The sequence below is a fragment of the Solanum dulcamara genome, chromosome 4 (genome assembly GCF_947179165.1).
Source record: "Solanum dulcamara chromosome 4, daSolDulc1.2, whole genome shotgun sequence".
NCBI lineage: Eukaryota > Viridiplantae > Streptophyta > Magnoliopsida > Solanales > Solanaceae > Solanum > Solanum dulcamara.
Window position 1 is genome coordinate 58,653,598 of NC_077240.1, and position 21,188 is coordinate 58,674,785.

Sequence of the window (21,188 nt, forward strand, 5' to 3'; positions counted from 1 at the left end):
TTTCTATTGTGGCTACAAATAAAATAACCATTTGCTAATACTAGACATTTATTTTACCATAAATTAAGTAAGTTAATTATTTAAATGATTTTAAAATATACATTTGTATTTTTATATATTTTAAGTATATTATTTATTATTTATTTACACAATAAATATATTATTATTAAATTTGGGTCATTCATATATAAGATGTATATATATGACATACCTTATATTTTCACTATATTTTTTTAATTTAATAAAACCTTTCTTCTTAATATTTCTAAAACAAAACAAAAATGAATAAATATCCCTAATCATTTTTCTAAAACTAAATTTAAGGACTATCTTTGGATAGGCTCTGAGGGATGCCTAATACCTTCCCCTCGAGTAACTAAAACCCTTATTTAGAATCTCACAGGTTTCGCAAATCAAAACAGAGTTTACATTTACAATGGTTTTCCTAATATTTTCCTTAAAATTAGGTGGCGACTCTAAACAAACAATTTCAAAATCAGAGGCATAACCACTTTTATGTTGCGAACTATTTTGACCCGCTCGAAAATAGGGTGCGTCATCCAACATTAGGGATTATTTGTCCTTGAGCTTTATTTATCGTCACTGCAAAGTATAGACGTATTGGAAATTGCTTGCGAATAAATTTGAATGGATGTCCTTCATTCTCAGGCGGTGATAGTTTGATTCTTGGTATAAACATCTGCTTTGTTGTAAATTGTCCCGTTGTTATTTCGGCGTGTATGACATTGTTGTCAAAACCTCTACAAATCAATCGTGTCCCATTGCATAATCCATTTGATGGGTCCAGATTCCGCAGCATCATAATAGGTGCATTTTTTTTCAAAACTAACCTAACACATAATATTCAAATATACATTAGTTGTTATGTATTTTTGCTGACCTATGTTTTTCATACGTTTTTGCTAGTTCATGTTAAATAATCATTCGAATGAAAATGAAAGAATGGGCCTGTTGATATACCTATGTGGCGGTAGACCTTTTGGTGTTAATGTATTCAGGTACTCTTGATAGTAGTTGTTGGTATCATCTTCCGCTGAGTCAAAATTGATATATGTTTTGCTTTCCCTCGGGAATTGAGTAATTAATAGTTCGTTTAGATTATCTACAAATTCATTTCTACTTGCTAAGATTTCCCTTTCAGTTAAAAACATTTGTGATCTGTAATTTTCTTGCAGCGAGGGGAATATTTCCCTTACCAAGCATTCTTCTGCCTTACGCTGACCACTTTGTTGGACCAGCATTTGTTGAGGCAGTTGTATTAAATTGTCTTGTATTGTTGTTTCTTCGCTGTTTCCAACCTGAAGCAAGAAGTCACTTAATTTTGGATTTGCTCTTGCTCTTATATTGATTGTTAAATGAATCTTTTCCATTAAAGGCCACAAATATGACCTCACCAAACCTGCATCCACTGTCTCTGCACGGGTTGATTTAGGAACCACCAGCAAAACTTGTCGGAAGTCACCTCCAAATGCCATGATCTTTCCACCAAAAGGTATACTGTTGTCCATTATATCACGGAAGCTTCTGTCAACTGTTTCAATTGTGTGTGTCTTAGCCATGGGTGTTTCGTCCCATATTAGTAATTTTGCTTGTCTAATTAGGTTAGCGCCGCCTCCTTATTTTGAAATATTTGTCATTGTTGATTCATTTTCTTGTAAAGGTATTTCAAATCTTGAGTGAGCTGTACGGCCTCCTGCTAAGATTGTTGCTGCTACCCCACTACTTGCGGATGCCAATGCTATCAGACCTCTGGATCGCACATTTGCCAACAATGCCCAATATAGAAATGTTTTTGTAGTTTTACCCGGTCTGTCCACAAAGAATAATCCTGGTGTTCTTGAGTCGACTCATTGCAATATGTTTTGGAAAGCTTGGGCTTGTTGTTGATTCAATTTTGATTGTGCATCCATATCTTCAGGCGACACCTTTATAGACATTTCTTCCATTATTTCTCTACATTCACAGGTAACACTTCGATGCAATTCTTCACTTATTTGGGGCATATTAAATTTTGCAACACTTTTTCCCATACTCTCCAAGTATGAATTAATACTTTTCAAGGTACTCTGGAGTTTTATCTTGGGTGAATTGGCATGAATTCTGTGAAAGTCTTCTGACATATCGGTGTAATATGTGTCCCATAGACTTCTCACATTTTTTGGGTTGCAATGTACTAAAATAGTGGCGAATAGACTTCGAAGAGCTGATGGCATAGTGAAGATTACTGCCTCGTGTAAACATTCCAAAATGCTATTATCAGATTCTAATAAACCACGTTCCTGGGCTGGTTCTTTTAAAGTATTACAGTGTATTCCATTAACGGTGAGTAAGTCTTGAAATGATGTTGGTCCTCGGACTTGATTCAATAATAGTCTCTCGTAATACCTTTCACCTTCTCTAGGATTAGCTGTGATAATGGTCATCGTAGTTAGGTAAAGTTATAGTTGAACATACCAGATAATTTAGTGTATCATCTTACAAATTTTTATTCGGCCAATCACGGAGCGTGATTCTCTTTTGCTCCAAATTTTTATGGGAGTTCCAAACATAATGCTCTAGGAATTCTTTGTATAGATAATTTCGAGCTTCAACGTCAATCGAGCACATCTTGAAATACTCTGTAAGCATAGTTTGATTGACAAACTGGGAGCTCGCAATATTTTGTAGATTTTGCTTCTTCCAGTAGTACACTACATTTTGTAACATAACTTTAATATTAATATTCATCTATTTGTTGTACAACCGTGACTTGTATTTAAAGTATCTGACAATATATTTGGGAGTACCTGATTGTTTGTCGGGTAGATGTAGTTGTAGGTTAATAACTGCTGGTTGCATTTCACTTAAACTCATAAATTCTCCAAAGTTCTTCGGGTGGTGACACCAATCGTGCATCTTGGAAGCTTTTAATTTCATCAATATATTTATCTCCATCATCAGACTCTATGTAAATGGCACATTTGTCATGCCCTTTATATACATACTTGTACAGATACTTGATTGCTTTTACTCCTGAGCAGACCTCTATATTAATGTGGCAATTATATCTCTTCAACAAATATGGATTATAAGGTACAACCCATTGGTTATTCAACTTCATTCCCCGAACCTCACTTGTCCTCCCATCATTTCTTCTTCTATAGATTTGGTATCCATCCCTTCCTTGTATTGTTGTGTTGTTAATTGCTAGGGAATAGTGAAACTTACATTGTCCATCCTTCATGCAAGGACTTGATTGGCGCCTTGTACCGCAAGGTCCATGTATCATATATCTGATAACTAATTCATGCAATTCTGGTTGCTTGTCCTTAGCGGGTAATTCTGTCGAAATATATTTGTCATACTAATCTGCTGATTTTATTTTATGACTTTCTTTAAATGTTAGAAGTAGGTGTATATGTTGTAGGCCTCTCTTCTGGAATTCGATCACAAAAACATGTGTTGTGTGGGTCCGAATATTTCTTTTTGAATAATTGATCTTTAAGGTCTTGTAATTTTTTCCTAAACACTCTGGTCACCAAATCTGGCCTATCTTGAGAGACTTGTCCCATACATAGTTCTTCTTGAATCTCTGCCGATTTGTAATTACAGGTCATGGTGATAAATAGATCTGTTCTTCCAAAATCTTAAACCAGAGCCATACCATCCATATAGCGTCGTCGCATATCCCTCGGACCTCCGATGAATGATCCCAGGAGTAACACCCTTTGTCCGACCTTGTCTCCTGTACATTATCCTGCCATAACACTATCAACGATACCTTGTAATATCTCCCTTCGGAAATTTGATTGTTCTAATCTAAAATAATCAAGTCTGGTGGTTTCTAATTTTATGTACATGTCCACCACAAATTTCTGCAAGAATCTTCCACATAGTAACAATATTGATTTCTCATCCGTACGGACTTGTAGTTTATAACAGTAGTACTCTCTACAGGAAACACAACCTTTTGTTTCGCGTCGCACACCTAGAAAGAATTTTATATAGTTTACTTTAGAGTGTTGTTAGTAGTAAAGTATGGACGTCCTTTTATGCAAATATCCTACGTACCATCACATGCCTATGAATATATTCATGTACAATAAATTAGTTTGGACGTAAGTGTCTCAATTTTCCAGCTACAGTGAATTGTATACAGTTAACATAGGACCCTAATTTTTAATGAAATTACATAAGTGGTAGTTATTTCAATTTGTTCTGTTACATATCCTCTGCATATTAGGTTAGTATTTGTGTGATTTAGTAAGTTTGTTGTTTATTTTTTTGGCGTCTGTAGTTAGTTGTTCAACATCAATTTGTAAACGTCATATCTTGTTCTTCGCTGGCCAAAACCTCTGTTGCATTGTTATATGATCGAGACCCTGTGTTGGGGCTTGTTGTCCCGTATGTATGAATGCTGCTATTTGGATTGCGGCATTTCACTATTCCTTGATTCCAACCTCCTTCATCTTTGGGTAGAATCAATGGATACTGAAGCGGGTCATAACAACCATAATAATATTTTCCTCGATGTTTATTTCCTGAATATTCATGTGCAACAACATCTCTTTCAAATGGTATATTTGGATTATTTCCATCCACCCAAATTGCCGCAACTTGATCTACTGAGGATATGTTATAAGCCCGTTGATCTAAAGAAGCATTTGCAGCTATGCCCATTTCTATGTTTTGAAAGCTCAAGTTGTCTTTAAGTTGTGAAAAGAATTTTGCATATGGATTTTGATCCATTATTTTCATTATTTTCCCCATGACTTCCTCTGATAAATTTGCATCTTGTAGTATTGGCATTCTGTTGGCCAATTCGTGGTCGGTATCGTAAAAGTATTACTGAAAGTAATGTGGTCTGTCATCGCTTGGTATTAAAGAAGGTAGATCGTGATATATTTGGACCTGTGCCTTAAAGCTGTACACTCCTTTTCTTGAGGATGCTAGTCCTTTATGGAGCTTAACTCCAAATGATGTAAAAGCAAAGATGCCATTATACGCTCTTATATTTTTCCGAAAAAACTTGGCTTCTTCCGTCTCTTGTGTAAATAATGCGTATAAGTCCTCTTCAACTTCGTTAGGTGCCAACGTAATGTATCCATTTGCGCAGCAAAATGTTGGTGGCTCATACTCAAACCTCCTGGCAAGACAGTAGATGCGGTCAGGTTTTTTCTGCAGCTTATGAATAGATGTTGTGGATAAGTTGTCCTTTGTTTCCCCTACAACCACAGTTTAAAGTATAATTTTTTAGCATAAGTAATTCTTTGTTGAATCAGCGTAAAGATCTGTAACTTTTATTGTAATATGTTTTATTAATTTTACCTCCAGTATAGGTGCCACGCCCCGGGAGGGTACCCTAGGCGTGGCCGGCACTCGAAAGTCATTTCTGACCTTCAAGCGAACCACCTGGTCCAGTCACACTTTCATTAATTACATTCTCTCTGTGGAAGACTCAATCACATGAATACTATTCATAAGCCAAACAACTATCAAATCAACAAACAGCTTTAATAGAACTACTCAAAAGAACAATCCAACTGTCATGCCCCGAGAGGGTACCCTAGACGTAACCGGCACTCAGAAACCATTTCTGGCTCCCAAGAGAACCACATAGCCTGATCACACATCCGTTCATTCATTCAATCAGCGGAAGACAAGAAAATAAAGAGAATATTCGGTGGGCAACTCAAACATCAATCTAACTTAAAGAATAAAGGCCATGGGCCAACAAATCAACTCTAAATTTTGTTATTATAAATAGTTTGTGCAAAAATGCTCACAAATCATTTATTTAAAACTTCTTCTCAAAAGATCCTTTATTTCCAAAATACTCATAAGACTCCAATCTACTCAGATTATGCAAATCACATATCACATAATCACATTAGACTCCAATCCGCTCCATCACATAACATCCTCATCAATACACCTCTTCATCAATCATTCTACACATATTAAATAAGCACCATTCACGTCATCACTCACATCGTCATCAAAACATCATCATCACATCATCATCATATATTATCATTTACATCATCATCAAACATTATTATCACATCATTGTCAAGTATTATCATCACATCAATCATCAAATATCTACTCCAAAATCCTTATTTTTGTCCTATGTTCATTTTATAGAAGCAAAGGGACATTCTTAACTAACCAATTCATTCTTTTCATTCCAATCAATACATATATACACACAACTATCCATCTCAACCTCAAGACATTTATGACAAGAAACCTCATCTTGGGTTCATGTGAATGAAACATGAACCTATACTCTCAACAAAACTCAACTCAAGAATGTCGTCAATACCTATAAATCTATATACAAAGATACGTTTGTAGTTAATAATATGAAAAATAACTATTTAGTAACTCAAGTCATTAAAATCATCAATCAACCATTTGTATCTAAAAACATTCCATTGTTCAGGGAAAACTTTCAAGAAAACCCTTTCTAGAAGGTGCAACTCTTTCACAACTCCTAACCAACACATCTATGGGCATATGGAAGAACTCAATCCATATTTTAGGTTAGCCTTACATACCTTGTTTGAAGACTTTGAAGAAAACCTTGTGGTTGGGTCTTCAATGGAGGACTCAAACCTTGAAGCTCTTGGAACTCTTCTTGTTGGAAATGGAGAAGAAGAAGAAGAAGAAGAAGAAGAAGAGAGAGAGATAGGTTTCTAGGGCTTTTAGAGAGAGAGTGAGGGATTGAAAATGATCCCAAAATGTGCTAAGGCTGATACATATATAATTTGGAACAATTCCCAAATTGCCCCTCCTTAAAAGTTCTGAAAAATAGGCGAAAATGCACCTGGCGCGATAGTGGCGCGTCGCGCCTTTGCAGCGTCAGGCCGATTACGCCTAAAACCTGCACACCTCATAGTGAAGCGCCGCGCCAGAGACCAAACTACTGAGGCATGTTTCTGGCGCGATAGTGGCGCGTCGCGCCCTTACAGCGCCAAGGCCATATTTTCTGAGTTCTGGAAATTTGGCCTGAAAAACCCTGCACAACTTTTAGTGGCGCGTCGCGCCAAGGACCAAACTACTGTGGCATGTTTCTGGCGCGATAGTGGCGCGTCGTGCCCTTACAGCGCCAAGGCCATTTCCCCAGCAGTTGCAACCCAGGCCAAAAATGAAATTCCTGCCATGCTAGTTCGTCTTAGGATCGTCGTATCTTTTGACTCTGAACTCCAAAAATTACATTTTTGGTGGCGTTGGAAAGAAGACTCGACGAACTTTAATTTGGTGGGTCGTGGGCCACCTAGATTGTCGTCTTTCAAAAGATAGGGTCATTAGAAGTCGACCCTATACACGAAGTCATCCTAAAACTTAACCACGATGAATCTTTTGGACTTAGCTTGGTCCTAGGGGTCCTCTGTGACCCCACATCACCTCCAACACCCTTCAATTTCTCAGGGACTCGTCTTAACTCAAGCACATACCTCGAAATAAATACGGTTGAGCCTACCCGTGTACAAGAAAGGTCCGAATCTTAGGGAAAATTTTTGAGGGGTGTTACATTATCTCCCCCTTGGGATCATTCATCCTCGAATGATGAGTAAACCAATGGTGGAATTGAGGCACGAATAAAAATCGAAACTCGATCGAATCAACCAATCGAGCAATTTAGACAATTGGCTATTCAAACTCAAGAATAGACAAATCATTTCAACTCAGGAATAGGGACATCGCCTTCATCATTCTCATCATTTGGCACGAATAGAACATCGAAACTCCATCAACCGAATCATTCAAACATCTACATATTCAACCGTCGAATTCCAATTCACGAGCGATATTTCCAATCCTCTTCACCATATCATGTGGTTAATATATCGGTGTCCGAACTTCCTCTCCTTTCCAAGCCTCATAACACCCTTCACGTACCTCCAATCTTTCCCCCAGATGTAATCATTAGTCTACTACCATCACTCTCACAGTGACAACCATACACTCAACCTTATCACTCTAACTACGCCACTCACATCTAAGAGTTGTCATGCTTACTCTAACACTTATACCCTCATCATTGTATGAGCTCTTTCCCAAAGACACACTAACATACTCTTACCTATCTATTGCTCATCACAAGGTCTCATCTCACTCCTCTTCCATACATTTATCCTCAACTATACAAGTACAACACAACTATCACAATCGGGAAGCACTCACTCTCCCTCATCTACTCTCGCTCAACTCCGTCCACTATCATCTTGGCCAATCCATCACTATCGGAAACTCAAGACTTACTTTGGCTCATTACCCCATCATCTCCCCCTTAGCTTAAAGGCATCAACTAAAGGACACTAACTAGTCACTCAAAGAGAATCACAATTAGAACCTCATTCAAATCTATACTGTTTCATATACATATCTTAAGCCTCTTCTCACTAAATGATTTAGCCTCAACTCACTACTTACATTTGAGGGTCATATACCTCTCCTTCCATGACACGTACTCCTCATGAGTTAATATCCTAATCTCTTGCATATGTCATGTCAAGCCTACTAAATAAAATCTTAAAACTAGAACTGTCACAATCATTTATTACACCTCATTACTCACCCTATAGATACTCCACTCTAGTTGTAGGCCTCAATCAACCACCATTCTTACTACTTCAGTTCTACTCCTCTAACTCCCTCTTTCTAACTCTACAATCATCCTATCAACCATAGCTCTCCATGCCTCAGATTACACTCCATCGGATGGTGACACTTATCACTTAGATACACAACTTCCCCCTCGAAGATAACATTCGAATCAAGATGTAGGGATAAGATTCTAGGATACATCTCGCTTTGACTCAACGCACGATCCATACGAATGAGAGTACAATCTTCCAGATTAATAGAGTTAAGCACAGTAATCGGCTCCTCTCAAGCCTTGTGCCGTCTCTTCCCTTCCTCAAGACTTTATCCTAACTCATCAACAAGAATCTCATATCTATCGTTTCAACTACCTTGAGTATGAGGGGTAGTCAAATGGATTTGAGCAACGCACGAATTAGAAGGGAACATTCATAGAGTTAAACTCTATCGCACTAAATCAGAATATGAAAGAAGGAAAACAAATTCTTAATGTCCTATAGCCTCCTGATTATAAGTGTGGTGCACAACACACCCATAATCAAGACTCTACTAGACACGGCTTCATAGACTCCCTAGGACACTTAAACTCTGTGCTCTGATACCATGTTTGTCACGCCCCGGGAGGGTACCCTAGACGTAACCGGCACTCAGAAACCATTTCTCGCTCCCAAGCGAACCACATAGCCTGATCACACATTCGTTCATTCATTCAATCAGTGGAAGACAAGAAAATAAAGAGAATATTCGGTGGGCAACTCAAACATCAATCTAACTCAAAGAATAAAGGCCATGAGCCAACAAATCAACTCTAAATTTTGTTATTATAAATAGTTTGTGCAAAAATGCTCACAAATTATTTATTTAAAACTCCTTCTCAAAAGATCCTTTATTTCCAAAATACTCATAAGACTCCAATCAACTCAGATTATGCAAATCACATATCACATAATCACATTAGACTCCAATCCGCTCCATCACATAACATCCTCATCAATACACCTCTTCATCAATCATTCTACACATATTAAATAAGCACCATTCACGTCATCACTCACATCGTCATCAAAACATCATCATCACATCATCATCATATATTATCATTTACATCATCATCAAACATTATTATCACATCATTGTCAAGTATTATCATCACATCAATCATCAAATATCTACTCCAAAATCCTTATTTTTGTCCTATGTTCATTTTATAGAAGCAAAGGGACATTCTTAACTAACCAATTCCTTCTTTTCATTCCAATCAATACATATATACACACAACTATCCATCTCAACCTCAAGACATTTATGACAGGAAACCTCATCTTGGGTTCATGTGAATGAAACATGAACCCATACTCTCAACAAAACTCAACTCAAGAATGTCGTCAATACCTATAAATCTATATACAAAGATACGTTTGTAGTTAATAATATGAAAAATAACTATTTAGTAACTCAAGTCATTAAAATCATCAATCAACCATTTGTATCTAAAAACATTCCATTGTTTAGGGAAAACTTTCAAGAAAACCCTTTCTAGAAGGTGCAACTCTTTCACAACTCTTAACCAACACATCTATGGGCATATGGAAGAACTCAATCCATATTTTAGGTTAGCCTTACATACCTTGTTTGAAGAATTTGAAGAAAACCTTGTGGTTGGGTCTTCAATGGAGGACTCAAACCTTGAAGCTCTTGGAACTCTTCTTGTTGGAAATGGAGAAGAAGAAGAAGAAGAAGAAGAAGAAGAAGAAGAGAGAGAGAGATAGGTTTCTAGGGCTTTTAGAGAGAGAGTGAGGGATTGAAAATGATCCCAAAATATGCTAAGGCTGATACATATATAATTTGGAACAATTCCCAAATTGCCCCTCCTTAAAAGTTCTGAAAAATAGGCGAAAATGCACCTGGCCCGATAGTGGCGCATCGCGCCATTGCAGCACCAGGCCGATTACGCCTAAAACCTGCACACCTCGTAGTGGAGCGCCGCACCAGAGACCAAACTACTGAGGCATATTTCTAGCGCGATAGTGGCGCGTCGCGCCCTTACAGCACCAAGGCCATATTTTCTGGGTTCTAGAAATTTGGCCTGAACAACCCTGCACAACTTTTAGTGGCGCATCGCTCCAAGGACCAAACTACTGAGGCATGTTTCTGGCGCGATAGTGGCGCGTCGCGCCCTTACAGCGCCAAGGCCATTTCCCCAGCAGTTGCAACCCAGGCCAAAAATGAAATTCCTGCCATGCTAGTTCATCTTAGGATCGTCGTATCTTTTGACTCTGAACTCCAAAAATTACATTCTTGGTGGCGTTGGAAAGAAGACTCGACGAACTTTAATTTAGTGGGTCGTGGGCCACCCAGATTGTCGTCTTTCAAAAGATAGGGTCATTAGAAGTCGACCCTATACACGAAGTCATCCTAAAACTTAACCACGATGAATCTTTTGGACTTAGCTTGGTCCTAGGGGTCCTCTGTGACCCCACATCACCTCCAACACCCTTCAATTTCTCAGGGACGCGTCTTAACTCAAGCACATACCTCGAAATAAATACGATTGACCCTACCTGTGTACAAGAAAGGTCCAAATCTTAGGGAAAAATTTTGAGGGGTGTTACACCAACATTCTCACACTCTAGTCTATGAAGCCTCTATCAACAATTTGGGAGGTGCCAATGACAAGTCCATGGCTACCAATAATCAAAATAACAGAAACAAAGCAAAGCTATAAAGATAATCTCGGTATCCTCCGGAAACTAGGAGGACTCACCAACTGACTGGAAGTAAGGGGATCCTCAACTGTGCGCCGGTTGATGATCTCGAGTACCTATCTCTGCATCATGAAATAATGCAAGCCAAATGGCGTCAGTACATGGAATGTACGAGTATGTAAAATGGCCGAAAGAAACAAATATCAAGGAAGAATCAAATCAACTCGGAATCTCAACTCAAGAGAAATAACAACTCAATCCAGTGTCCTAAGTCTAAACAAGAATATGGTTTAGACGGGACCAATCACATACTATTCAACTCAATCCGACTCAGAGTACTATCAAGACCTATATGGGAGTTTCTCTAATCCGACAACCATCACTTATGAGCCAGTGATAGTACAACAAACCGACGTTGTTGCCGCGTCCGTTCATACTTTGCCAGGGTATGAATGAATCAACCAATCATGGATCCAATCCAACCAAGTCCTATAATGTAAGGACAATGTATTTGGGGAAGCATCCAACTTTAACAGTTCAATCCCCTCCTACGTTTGGCGACGTAGTTATTGGATTCGAGTTATTACATACTCTTACCCGATTTGGTGCTCGATACTCCTTCCAAGACTCAATGCTCATAAAACTCCATCCAATCAACTCAATCAAATCATATCGACAAGTTTCATTTACAACCTTGTCAACTCATCAACTCTATCACAATCAAACCTCTCCCAATCATACAATCCGATCAATCCCAATTATATCTTTCAAGAGTAGATTAAATATGCATTATCCAATTGTTTCTCTATTCATTTAACAAATCATTTGGGATTCATTACAACTCCAAGGTTTTAAATCAATAATTCAAGATAAACAGCATATTTAAGAAAATTAACATTCTTTATCATAATCAACATAGTTAAGAAATTAACAACATCAGTTCGACCTCTCATCTCAATCAACTCATAACAACATGAAGCACATAACTTCCTTGACTCCACAACATCCACATAATAGAAATTAGGGTAATAGATGAAAAGGACCTATTTGGACCTAATCTATCAATAAACTTCATTCTTATGAACAATAAATCTCAAGGAAGATGTAGGGCACATGGGTGGACTCAACCCATGTTTTAGGTAGCCTTACATACCTTATTGAAGACTTTGAAGAAGACCTTGATGTTGGGTCTCCAATGGAAGGCTTGAATTCTTGAAGCTCTTGGAGGCACTCTTTGTTGGAGAAGAATTTGGAGAAGAAGAAGGAGAGAGGGAAATGTTAGGGCATTTAGAGAGAGAGCGAGACTGAAAGATGGTCCAAAACCGTTCAAGACGGATGTATATATAATTTGGAGAAATACCCAAATTGCCCTTTCTCAGAAAATCTAGAAAATAGGCTAAAACGCTCCTGACGCAATAGTGGCGCATCGCGCCCTTACAGCGCCAAGCCGAATTTAGGCTTAAAACCTGCACATCTGATAGTGGCGCGTCGCACCAAGGACCAAACTACTGAGGTTGTTTTGTGGTGCGATAGTAGCGCGTCACGCCCTTACAGCGCCAAGCCCAAGTTTTCTAGGTTCTGGAAAATAGGCTTGAAAACCCTGCACATCTCATAGTGGCGCGCCGCGCCAGGGGCCAAACTACTGAGGCATGTTCCTGGTGCGATAGTGGCGCATCGCGCCACTGTGGCGCCAAGACCAAATTTCCAGCCATTGCAACCCAGGCCTGAAATTCCTACCGTGCTAGTTCGTCTTAGGATAGTCATAACTTTTGACTCCGAACTCCAAAAATTACGATCTTTGTGGCGTTGGAAAGAAGACTCGAAGACCTTTAATTTAATAGGTCATGGGCCACCCAGATTGTCGTCTTACAAAAGATAGGGTTGTTAGAAGTTGACCCCTTACACGAACTCATTCTAAAACTTAGGTACAACGAATTCTTGGACTTAGCTTGGTCCTAGGGATACTTTATGATCCCATATCACCTCTAACACTCTTTAAATACTTGGGAACTCAACCTAACTCATGCATACACTTCACAATAATCGAGTTCGACCCTACACGTATACAAAAAGGTCCAAATCTTAGGGAAAAATGTTTGGGGGGTGTTACAATATCTCCCCCTTGGGATCATTCATCCTCGAATGAAGAGTAAACCAAGAATAGAATCTAGGTACAAATCACAATCGGAATTTAGCCAATCAACTAATCAAATTCTCAATTAACTTACTATCCAAACCCAAAATGCACAAATGAATTCAAATCAAGAAAGTAGGCATTACCTCCAACATTCTCATCGGTAGGCATGAATAGATGGGGATATTTAGACTTCATATCTTCCTTCGCTTTCCATGTGTCTTCCTCAACAAACTGATTTCTCTATAGGACTTTGATTGAGGCGATCTCTTTGTTCCTCAATTTGCGAATTTGGCGATTAAGAATTTGAACCGGAACCTCTTCATAGGATAAGCTATCCTTAATTCCAATACTATCAATGGGGACTACCAATGAGGGATCGCCTAAGCACTTCTTCAACATCAAAATGTGAAATACCGTATGAATAGAGACAAGCTCCGGGGGTAACTCCAACTCATAGGCGATACTCTCAATCCGCCTCGCAATCTGGTAAGGACCAATGTATCGGGGACTAAGCTTCCCCTTCCTTCCAAACCTCATGACACCCTTCATGGGTAACACTTTCAAGTAAACCCAATTATCCACCTTGAACTCTAAGTCTCTCCTCCTCACATCGGTGTAAGATTTTTTGCGGCTTTGGGTTGTCTTTAGCCTATCTTGAATAACTCTCACCTTCTCCATGGCTTGGTGAACAAAATTAGGCCCAATCAACTCAACTTCACCAACTTCAAACCACCCAATGGGTGATCTATACCTCATCCCATATAAAGCTTCATAAGGATCCATTTGAATGCTTGTATGATAGCTATTATTATATGCAAACTCTATGAGAGGTAAGTGATCATCCTAATTTCCTTTGAAGTCAAGCACACAAGCTCTCAACATATCCTCCAATTTCTGAATGTTGCGCTCCGCTTGGCCATCCGTTTGGGGATGAAAGGCCGTACTAAAGTTCACCTTTGAACCCAGTCCCTTTTGAAAGGATCTCCAGAATTGGGAGGTGAATTGAGCTCCTCTATCTGAAATGATAGACAAGGGAACCCCATGCAATCTGTCGATCTCCTGAATGTATAACCTTGCATAATCCCCTGCGGTGTCAGTAGTCTTAACTTCCAAGAAGTGAGCTGATTTTGTCAATCTGTCCACAATCACCCAAATCGAATCACATTGCTTCCGGGACTTCGGCAAGCCTGTGATAAAGTCCATGTTGATCATTTCCCACTTCCATTCCGGAATTTCTATGTTTTGAGCTAACCCATATGGCCTTTGATGCTCAACTTTAACCTGTTGGCAATTCGGGCACATGGAAACAAATTCCTCGATGTGTCTCTTCATCCCATTCCACCAATAGATTTCCCTCAAGTCATGATACATTTTCGTAGAGCTAGGATGAATAGAGTATCTGGAACTATATGCTTCAGCCATAATTCTCTCTCGAATATCATCGACATCGGGTACACACAATCTATTTTGGTACCTCAACACACCGTCTCCCCCTTTGGTAAAAACCATCACCTATTGCTTGTGAACAACTTCCTTCAGCTGGAGAAGGATTGGAACTTGGTCTTGCTTCTCTTTTACCTCTGTCACAAATAAGGATGCAGACCCATCCCGAATATTAACTCCGCCTTCATTGTTCTCTTCAAGACGAACTCCTAATCGAGCTAACCTATGTACCTCCTTCACCAATTCTTTCCTTTCCTACTCCAGATGGGCAGTGCTACCCACAGACAACCTGCTAAGAGCATCAACAACAATGTTAGCTTTACTTGGATGGTAGAAGATGCTCATATCATAGTCCTTGAGTAGCTCGAGCCATCTCCTCTGCCTCAGATTAAGTTCCTTCTGGCTGAAGACGTATTGTAAACTCTTATGATCGGTGAACACATCAACGTGCACTCCATACAAGTAGTGGCGCCAAATTTTAAGGGCAAATACCACAGCTGCCAGCTCAAGGTCATGAGTTGGGTAATTCCTCTCATGAACCTTAAGCTATCTTGAAGCATAGGCTATCACATTTCCCTTCTACATCAGCACATAGCCCAAACCAACTCTAGATGCATCACAATAGATCACAAAACCCTCTGTTCCATCGGGCAAAGTTAGAATAGGAGCAGTGGTTATCTTGGTCTTCAATTTCTAGAAACTCTCCTCGCAAGCATCAGACCAATTGAACTTAGCCTTCTTTTAGGTTAGTTTGGTCAATGGTGATGATATGGATGAGAATCCCTCTACAAACCTTCGATAATAGCCGGCCAAACCCAAGAAGCTCCTGATCTCTGTCGGGGATATGAGTCTGGGCCAATTTTTCACTGCCTCAATCTTCTATGCATCAACCCGAATACCATCTCCAGATACAATGTGGCCTAGAATAGCCATTGACGCAAGCCAAAATTCACATTTGGAGAACTTCGTATACAATACCTGGTCTTTCAAAGTTTATAAGATGACTCTAAGATGATGGGCGTGCTCCTCCTCATTCTTGGAGTAAACCAAGATATTGTCTATAAATACAATCACAAACATATCAAGATATGGTTTAAATACTCGGTTTATGAGATCCATAAAAGTTGCGGGGGCATTAGTCAACCAGAAAGACATTACCAAGAACTCAAAGTGGCCATAGCGGGTCTGAAAAGCTGTCTTTGGGATATCATACTCCCTCACCTTCAACTGATGGTAGCCCAATCTTAGGTCTATCTTTGAGAAATAAGTGGCACCTTGAAGTTGATCAAATAAGTCATCTATTATGGGGAAAGGGTATTTGTTCTTTATGGTGACCTTGTTCAGCTGCTTATAGTCAATACACATTCTAAGGGACCCATCTTTCTTTCGCATGAATAGGACCGGAGTACCCCATGGTGAGACACTCGGCCTAATGAATCCCTTATCTAATAAGTATTTCAACTGTTCTTTCAACTCTTTCAACTCAGCCGGAGCCATTTTATATGGAGGGATTGAGATAGGCTGGGTATTAGGAAGGACATCAATCCCAAAGTCGATCTCCCTATCAGGAGGGACTCCAGGCAGATCTTCAGGAAAGACGTCAGGAAACTCATTGACAATCAGAACCGACTCAAGGGATGGAGACTCAATACTGTCATCTTTCACTCGGACAAGGTGATAAATACACCCTTTTGAGATTAGCTTCCTGGCCCTAAGGTAGGAAATAAACTTACCCTTAGGCATAATAGGACTCCCCTTCCACTCTATGACCGCCTCATTCGGGAATTTGAACTTAACAATCTGAGTCCTATAATCAATAGAAGCATAACAGACATAAAGCCAGTCCATGCCAAGGATCACATCAAAATCAACCATGTCCAACTCAACTAAGTCAGCCAAGGTATCCCTGTGATGAATTGACACAGTGCAATCTCTATAGACTCTCTCAGCTAAGACAGAACCACCAACATGAATAGCTACACTGAAAGACTTAAGGAGATACTCATGGACTTTATTGAATTTACTAGCCATGTAAGGAGTCACAAAAGATAGGGTGGCACCCGGATCCATCAAAACATAATTGTTAAGAGAAGAGACTCGAATCATACCCGTCACGACGTTTGGAGAGTTCTCCTGATCTTGGCAACTACTCATGGCATATAGACGGTTTATGCCCCCACTCGTACCTGAAGTAGTGCCCCTCTGATTACCTCTAGCTGGCGGTGCGGTGGTAGAAAACTGGGCTCTGTCTTCCCAGGTTGGACACTCTTTCTGAAAATGGTCCATTTAACCACACTTATAACAACCAGCCCTCCCCGCTCTGCACTCTCCCAAGTGGAGCTTACCGCACTTTCCGCATGGTGGTTTCCCCTTCGAACCTTGACCCACGCTAGCCTGGGATTGAGAACCCTGGGGTCTAAAATTCTGGTGACTCTGTCCCTGCCGATCGTACATGTTCTGCGATATAGGTGCACTTGCGGTGGACGAGGCATAGTTGGAAGGCCTCTTCTGGAAGAAGGACCTGTTGCCCTTGTTCTGCTTCTGTTCATTCTCATGCCCATCTGATCTTGCCTTCTTGCTCAGATGCTCCTCTTTGTCTTTCCTCTTCTCTTCCTCTGCCTGTTGAGCATACACCATCAATCTAGAAATATCCATGTCAGAGATCAACAATGCTGCTTTGCACTCCTTTATCACATGTCTCCCTAATCCGGAGACGAACTTCCTCATCTTTGACCTCATATCTGGGATCATTTTCGGAGCATACCTAGACAGCTGGATGAACTTTAGGTTGTACTCCTTAACAGTCATACCTTCTTGTTTCAGATTCACAAACTCCTCCACTTTCGCTTCCCTCAATTCTTGGGGAAAGAAGTGGTCAAGAAAGGCTTCCTTAAATTCATCCTACATAACATGTTCAGCATCCTCACCTCTACCTTGTTCCCATTGGTTATACCAGATGTTTGCCACATCCTTGAGCTCGTAAGACACCAAATCAACCCCCTCAATCTCCATAGCATGCATAGCTTTTAGGATTTTCCACATCTCATCAATAAAATTTTAGGGGTCTTTATCAACCTTAGACCCAGTAAATGCCGGTGGATTCATTCTCAGAAAGTCTCTAATTCTGGCGGCAGCAGACGGCTTTTGGGAACTAGAGCTAAGAGTTGGCGAACTCTGGTTACCATTTCGGGAAGCCACTAATTTAGTGAGCATAGCAATCGCACCTCGAAAATCTGCCTCCGAAGTTGGTGCAAGTGGAGTAGTAGGCATTTAAGGTACCTCCACATACCTCACCAGTCGGACTCTAGCCCTCGATAGGCGTACCTCTGATTGTGGCATCTCTGCATTATCAGCATTCCTCTGGCTAGCAGTACGTTTAGGAGGTATTATCTGTAATGCATAAATGCATGAATAAGAAAGGAAGTTTATAGGGTTTAACTCTATTGCACGAATTCAGAGTATGAAAGAAGTGAAACAATTCTTAATGCCTTATAGCCTCCTGATTATAAGTGTGGTGCACAACACACCCATAAGCAAGACTCTACTAGACACGGCTTCATAGACTCCCACAGACTCTTGAACTCTGTGCTCTGATATCATGTTTGTCACGCCCCGGGAGGGTACCCTAGGCGTGACCGACACTCGAAAGCCATTTCTGACCTTCAAGCGAACCACCTGGTACAGTCACACTTTCATTCAATTACATTCTCTCTGCAGAAGACTCAATCACAGGAATACTATTTATAATTTAGGGTCGAAGCCCAAAACACTATCAAATCAACAAATAGCTTTAATAGAACTTCTCAAAAAAATAATTCAATATTCCCACACTCTACTCTATGAAGCCTCTATCAACAATTTGGGAGGTGACAATGACAAGTCCATGACTACCAATAATCAAAATAATGGAAACAAAGCAAAGCTATAAAGATAATCTTGGTATCCTCCGGAAACTAGGAGGACTCACCAACTGACTGGAAGTAAGGGGATCCTCAATAGTGCGCCGGTTGATGATCTTGAGTACCTGTCTCTACATCATTAAAAAATAATGTAGGCCAAATGGCGTCACTACATGGAATGTACGAGTATGTAAAATGGCCGAAAGAAACAAACATCAAGGAAGAATCAAATCAACTCGGAATCTCAACTCAAGAGAAATAACAACTCAATCTAGTGTCCTAAGTCTAAACAAGAATATGGTTTAGACGGGACCAATCACATACCATTCAACTCAATCCAATTCAGAGTACTATCAAGACCTATATGGGAGTTTCTCTTATCCGACAACTATCACTTATGAGCCAGTGATAGTACAACAAACCAACATTGTTACCGCATTCGTTCATATTTTCCCAGGGTATGAACGAATTAACCAATCATGGATCTAATCCAACCAAGTCCTATAATGTCAGGACAATAAATTTGGAGAAGCATCCGACTTTAACGGTTCAATCCCCTCTTACATTTGGCGACGTAGTTATTGGATTCGAGTTATTACATACTCTTACCCAATTTGGTGCTCCATACTCCTTCAAAGACTCAATGCTCATAAAACTCCATCCAATCAACTCAATCAAATCATATCGACAAGTCTCATTTACAACCTTGTCAACTCATCAACTCTATCACAATCAAACCTCTCCCAATCATACAATCCGATCAATACCAATCATATCTTTCAAGAGTAGATTAAATATGCATTTATAACAACATACAAATATATCCAATCGTTTCTCTATTCATTTAACAAATCTTTGGGGACTCATCACAACTCCAAGGTTTTAAATCAATAATTCAAGATAAACAACATATTTAAGAAAATTAACATTCTTTGTCATAATCAACATAGTTAAGAAATTAACAACATAAGTTTGACCTCTCATCTCAATAAACTCAAAACAACATGAAGAACATCACTTCCTTGACTCCACAACATCCACATAATAGAAATTAGAGTAATAGATGAAAAGGACCTATTTGGACCTAATCTATCAATAAACTTCATTCTTATGAACAATAAATCTCAAGGAAGATGTAGGGCACATGGGTGGACTCAACCCATGTTTTAGGTAGCCTTACATACCTTATTGAAGACTTTGAAGAAGACCTTGATGTTGGGTCTCCAATGGAAGGCTTGAATTCTTGAAGCTCTTGGAGGCACTCTTTGTTGGAGAAGAATTTGGAGAAGAAGAAGGAGAGAGGGAAATGTTAGGGCATTTAGAGAGAGAGCGAGACTGAAAGATGGTCCAAAACCGTTCAAGACGGATGTATATATAATTTGGGAAAATACCCAAATTGCCCTTTCTCAGAAAATCTGGAAAATAGGCTAAAATGCTCCTGGCGAGATAGTGGCACGTCGCGCCCTTACAACGCCAAGCCGAATTTAGGCTTAAAACTTGCACATCTGATAGTGGCGCATCGCGCCAAGGACCAAACTACTGAGGTTGTTTTGTGGCGTGATAGTGGCGCATCGCGCCCTTACAGCGCCAAGCCCATATTTTCTGGGTTCTGGAAAATATGCTTGAAAACCCTGCACATCTCGTAGTGGAACGCCACGCCAGGGGCCAAACTACTGAGGCGTGTTCCTGGCGCGATAGTGGCGCATCGCGCCACTGTGGCTCTAAGCCCAAATTTCCAGTCGTTGCAACCCAGGACTGAAATTCCTGCCATGCTAGTTCATCTTAGGATAGTCATAACCTTTGACTCCGAACTCCAAAAATTACGATCTTAGTGGCGTTGGAAAGAAGACTCGAAGACCTTTAATTTAATAGGTCATAGGCCACCCAGATCGTCGTCTTTCAAAAGTTAGGGTCATTAGAAGTCGACCCCTTACACGAACTCATTCTAAAACTTAGCCACAATGAATTCTTGGATGTAGCTTGGTCCTAGGGATCCTTTATGACCCCACATCACCTATAACACTCTTTAATTACTTGGGAACTCAACCTAACTCATGCATACACTTCACAATAATCGAGTTCGACCCTACACGTATACAAGAAGGTCCGAATCTTAGGGAAAACATTTTGGGTGGTGTTACAATAGTTCACCACGGTTAAAGCTTTTAGTAGCCAATTGTGTTTTGTATTCTTCAACTATGGTTCGATAACCTGGCCATCTTCCATTGGCTTATTTGATGCTATATATTTTTCCACCCTTCGCTATTCCCTTTCTTCATTCGACAGTATTTTGCATTTGCGTCCTGTTTAATTTATAATGTGAGGATGTTAGTATTGGGTCATTATGAACTCGTTCTAACTATCAATAGTAACGGCTAAAATTTATGATTG

General features: G+C 39.7%; 1 protein-coding gene across 1 annotated transcript; it reads right to left on the reverse strand.

Moving 5' to 3' along the window:
• Nucleotides 1–556: 556 nt before the first annotated feature.
• LOC129884274 (uncharacterized) lies at nt 557–1,580 on the reverse strand. The gene is made up of 3 exons (XM_055958597.1): nt 1,421–1,580; nt 1,244–1,319; nt 557–851 (listed from the first exon to the last, which is right to left on the reverse strand). Exons 1-3 carry the CDS (start codon nt 1,578–1,580, stop codon nt 557–559), a joined length of 531 nt encoding a protein of 176 aa, XP_055814572.1.
• Between the last annotated feature and the right edge of the window lie 19,608 nt (nt 1,581–21,188).

What these genes read in the sequence shown, in the direction of transcription:
- LOC129884274 (XM_055958597.1), bottom strand. Translation starts at nt 1,580, where the DNA reads ATGGCTAAGACACACACAATTGAAACAGTTGACAGAAGCTTCCGTGAT. An exon ending in TGCAGAGACAGTGGATGCAG is followed by an intron (nt 1,320 to 1,420) that starts GTTTGGTGAGGT and finishes TTCTTGCTTCAG; the next exon opens with GTTGGAAACAGCGAAGAAAC. An exon ending in AATGCTGGTCCAACAAAGTG is followed by an intron (nt 852 to 1,243) that starts GTCAGCGTAAGG and finishes ATTATGTGTTAG; the next exon opens with GTTAGTTTTGAAAAAAAATG.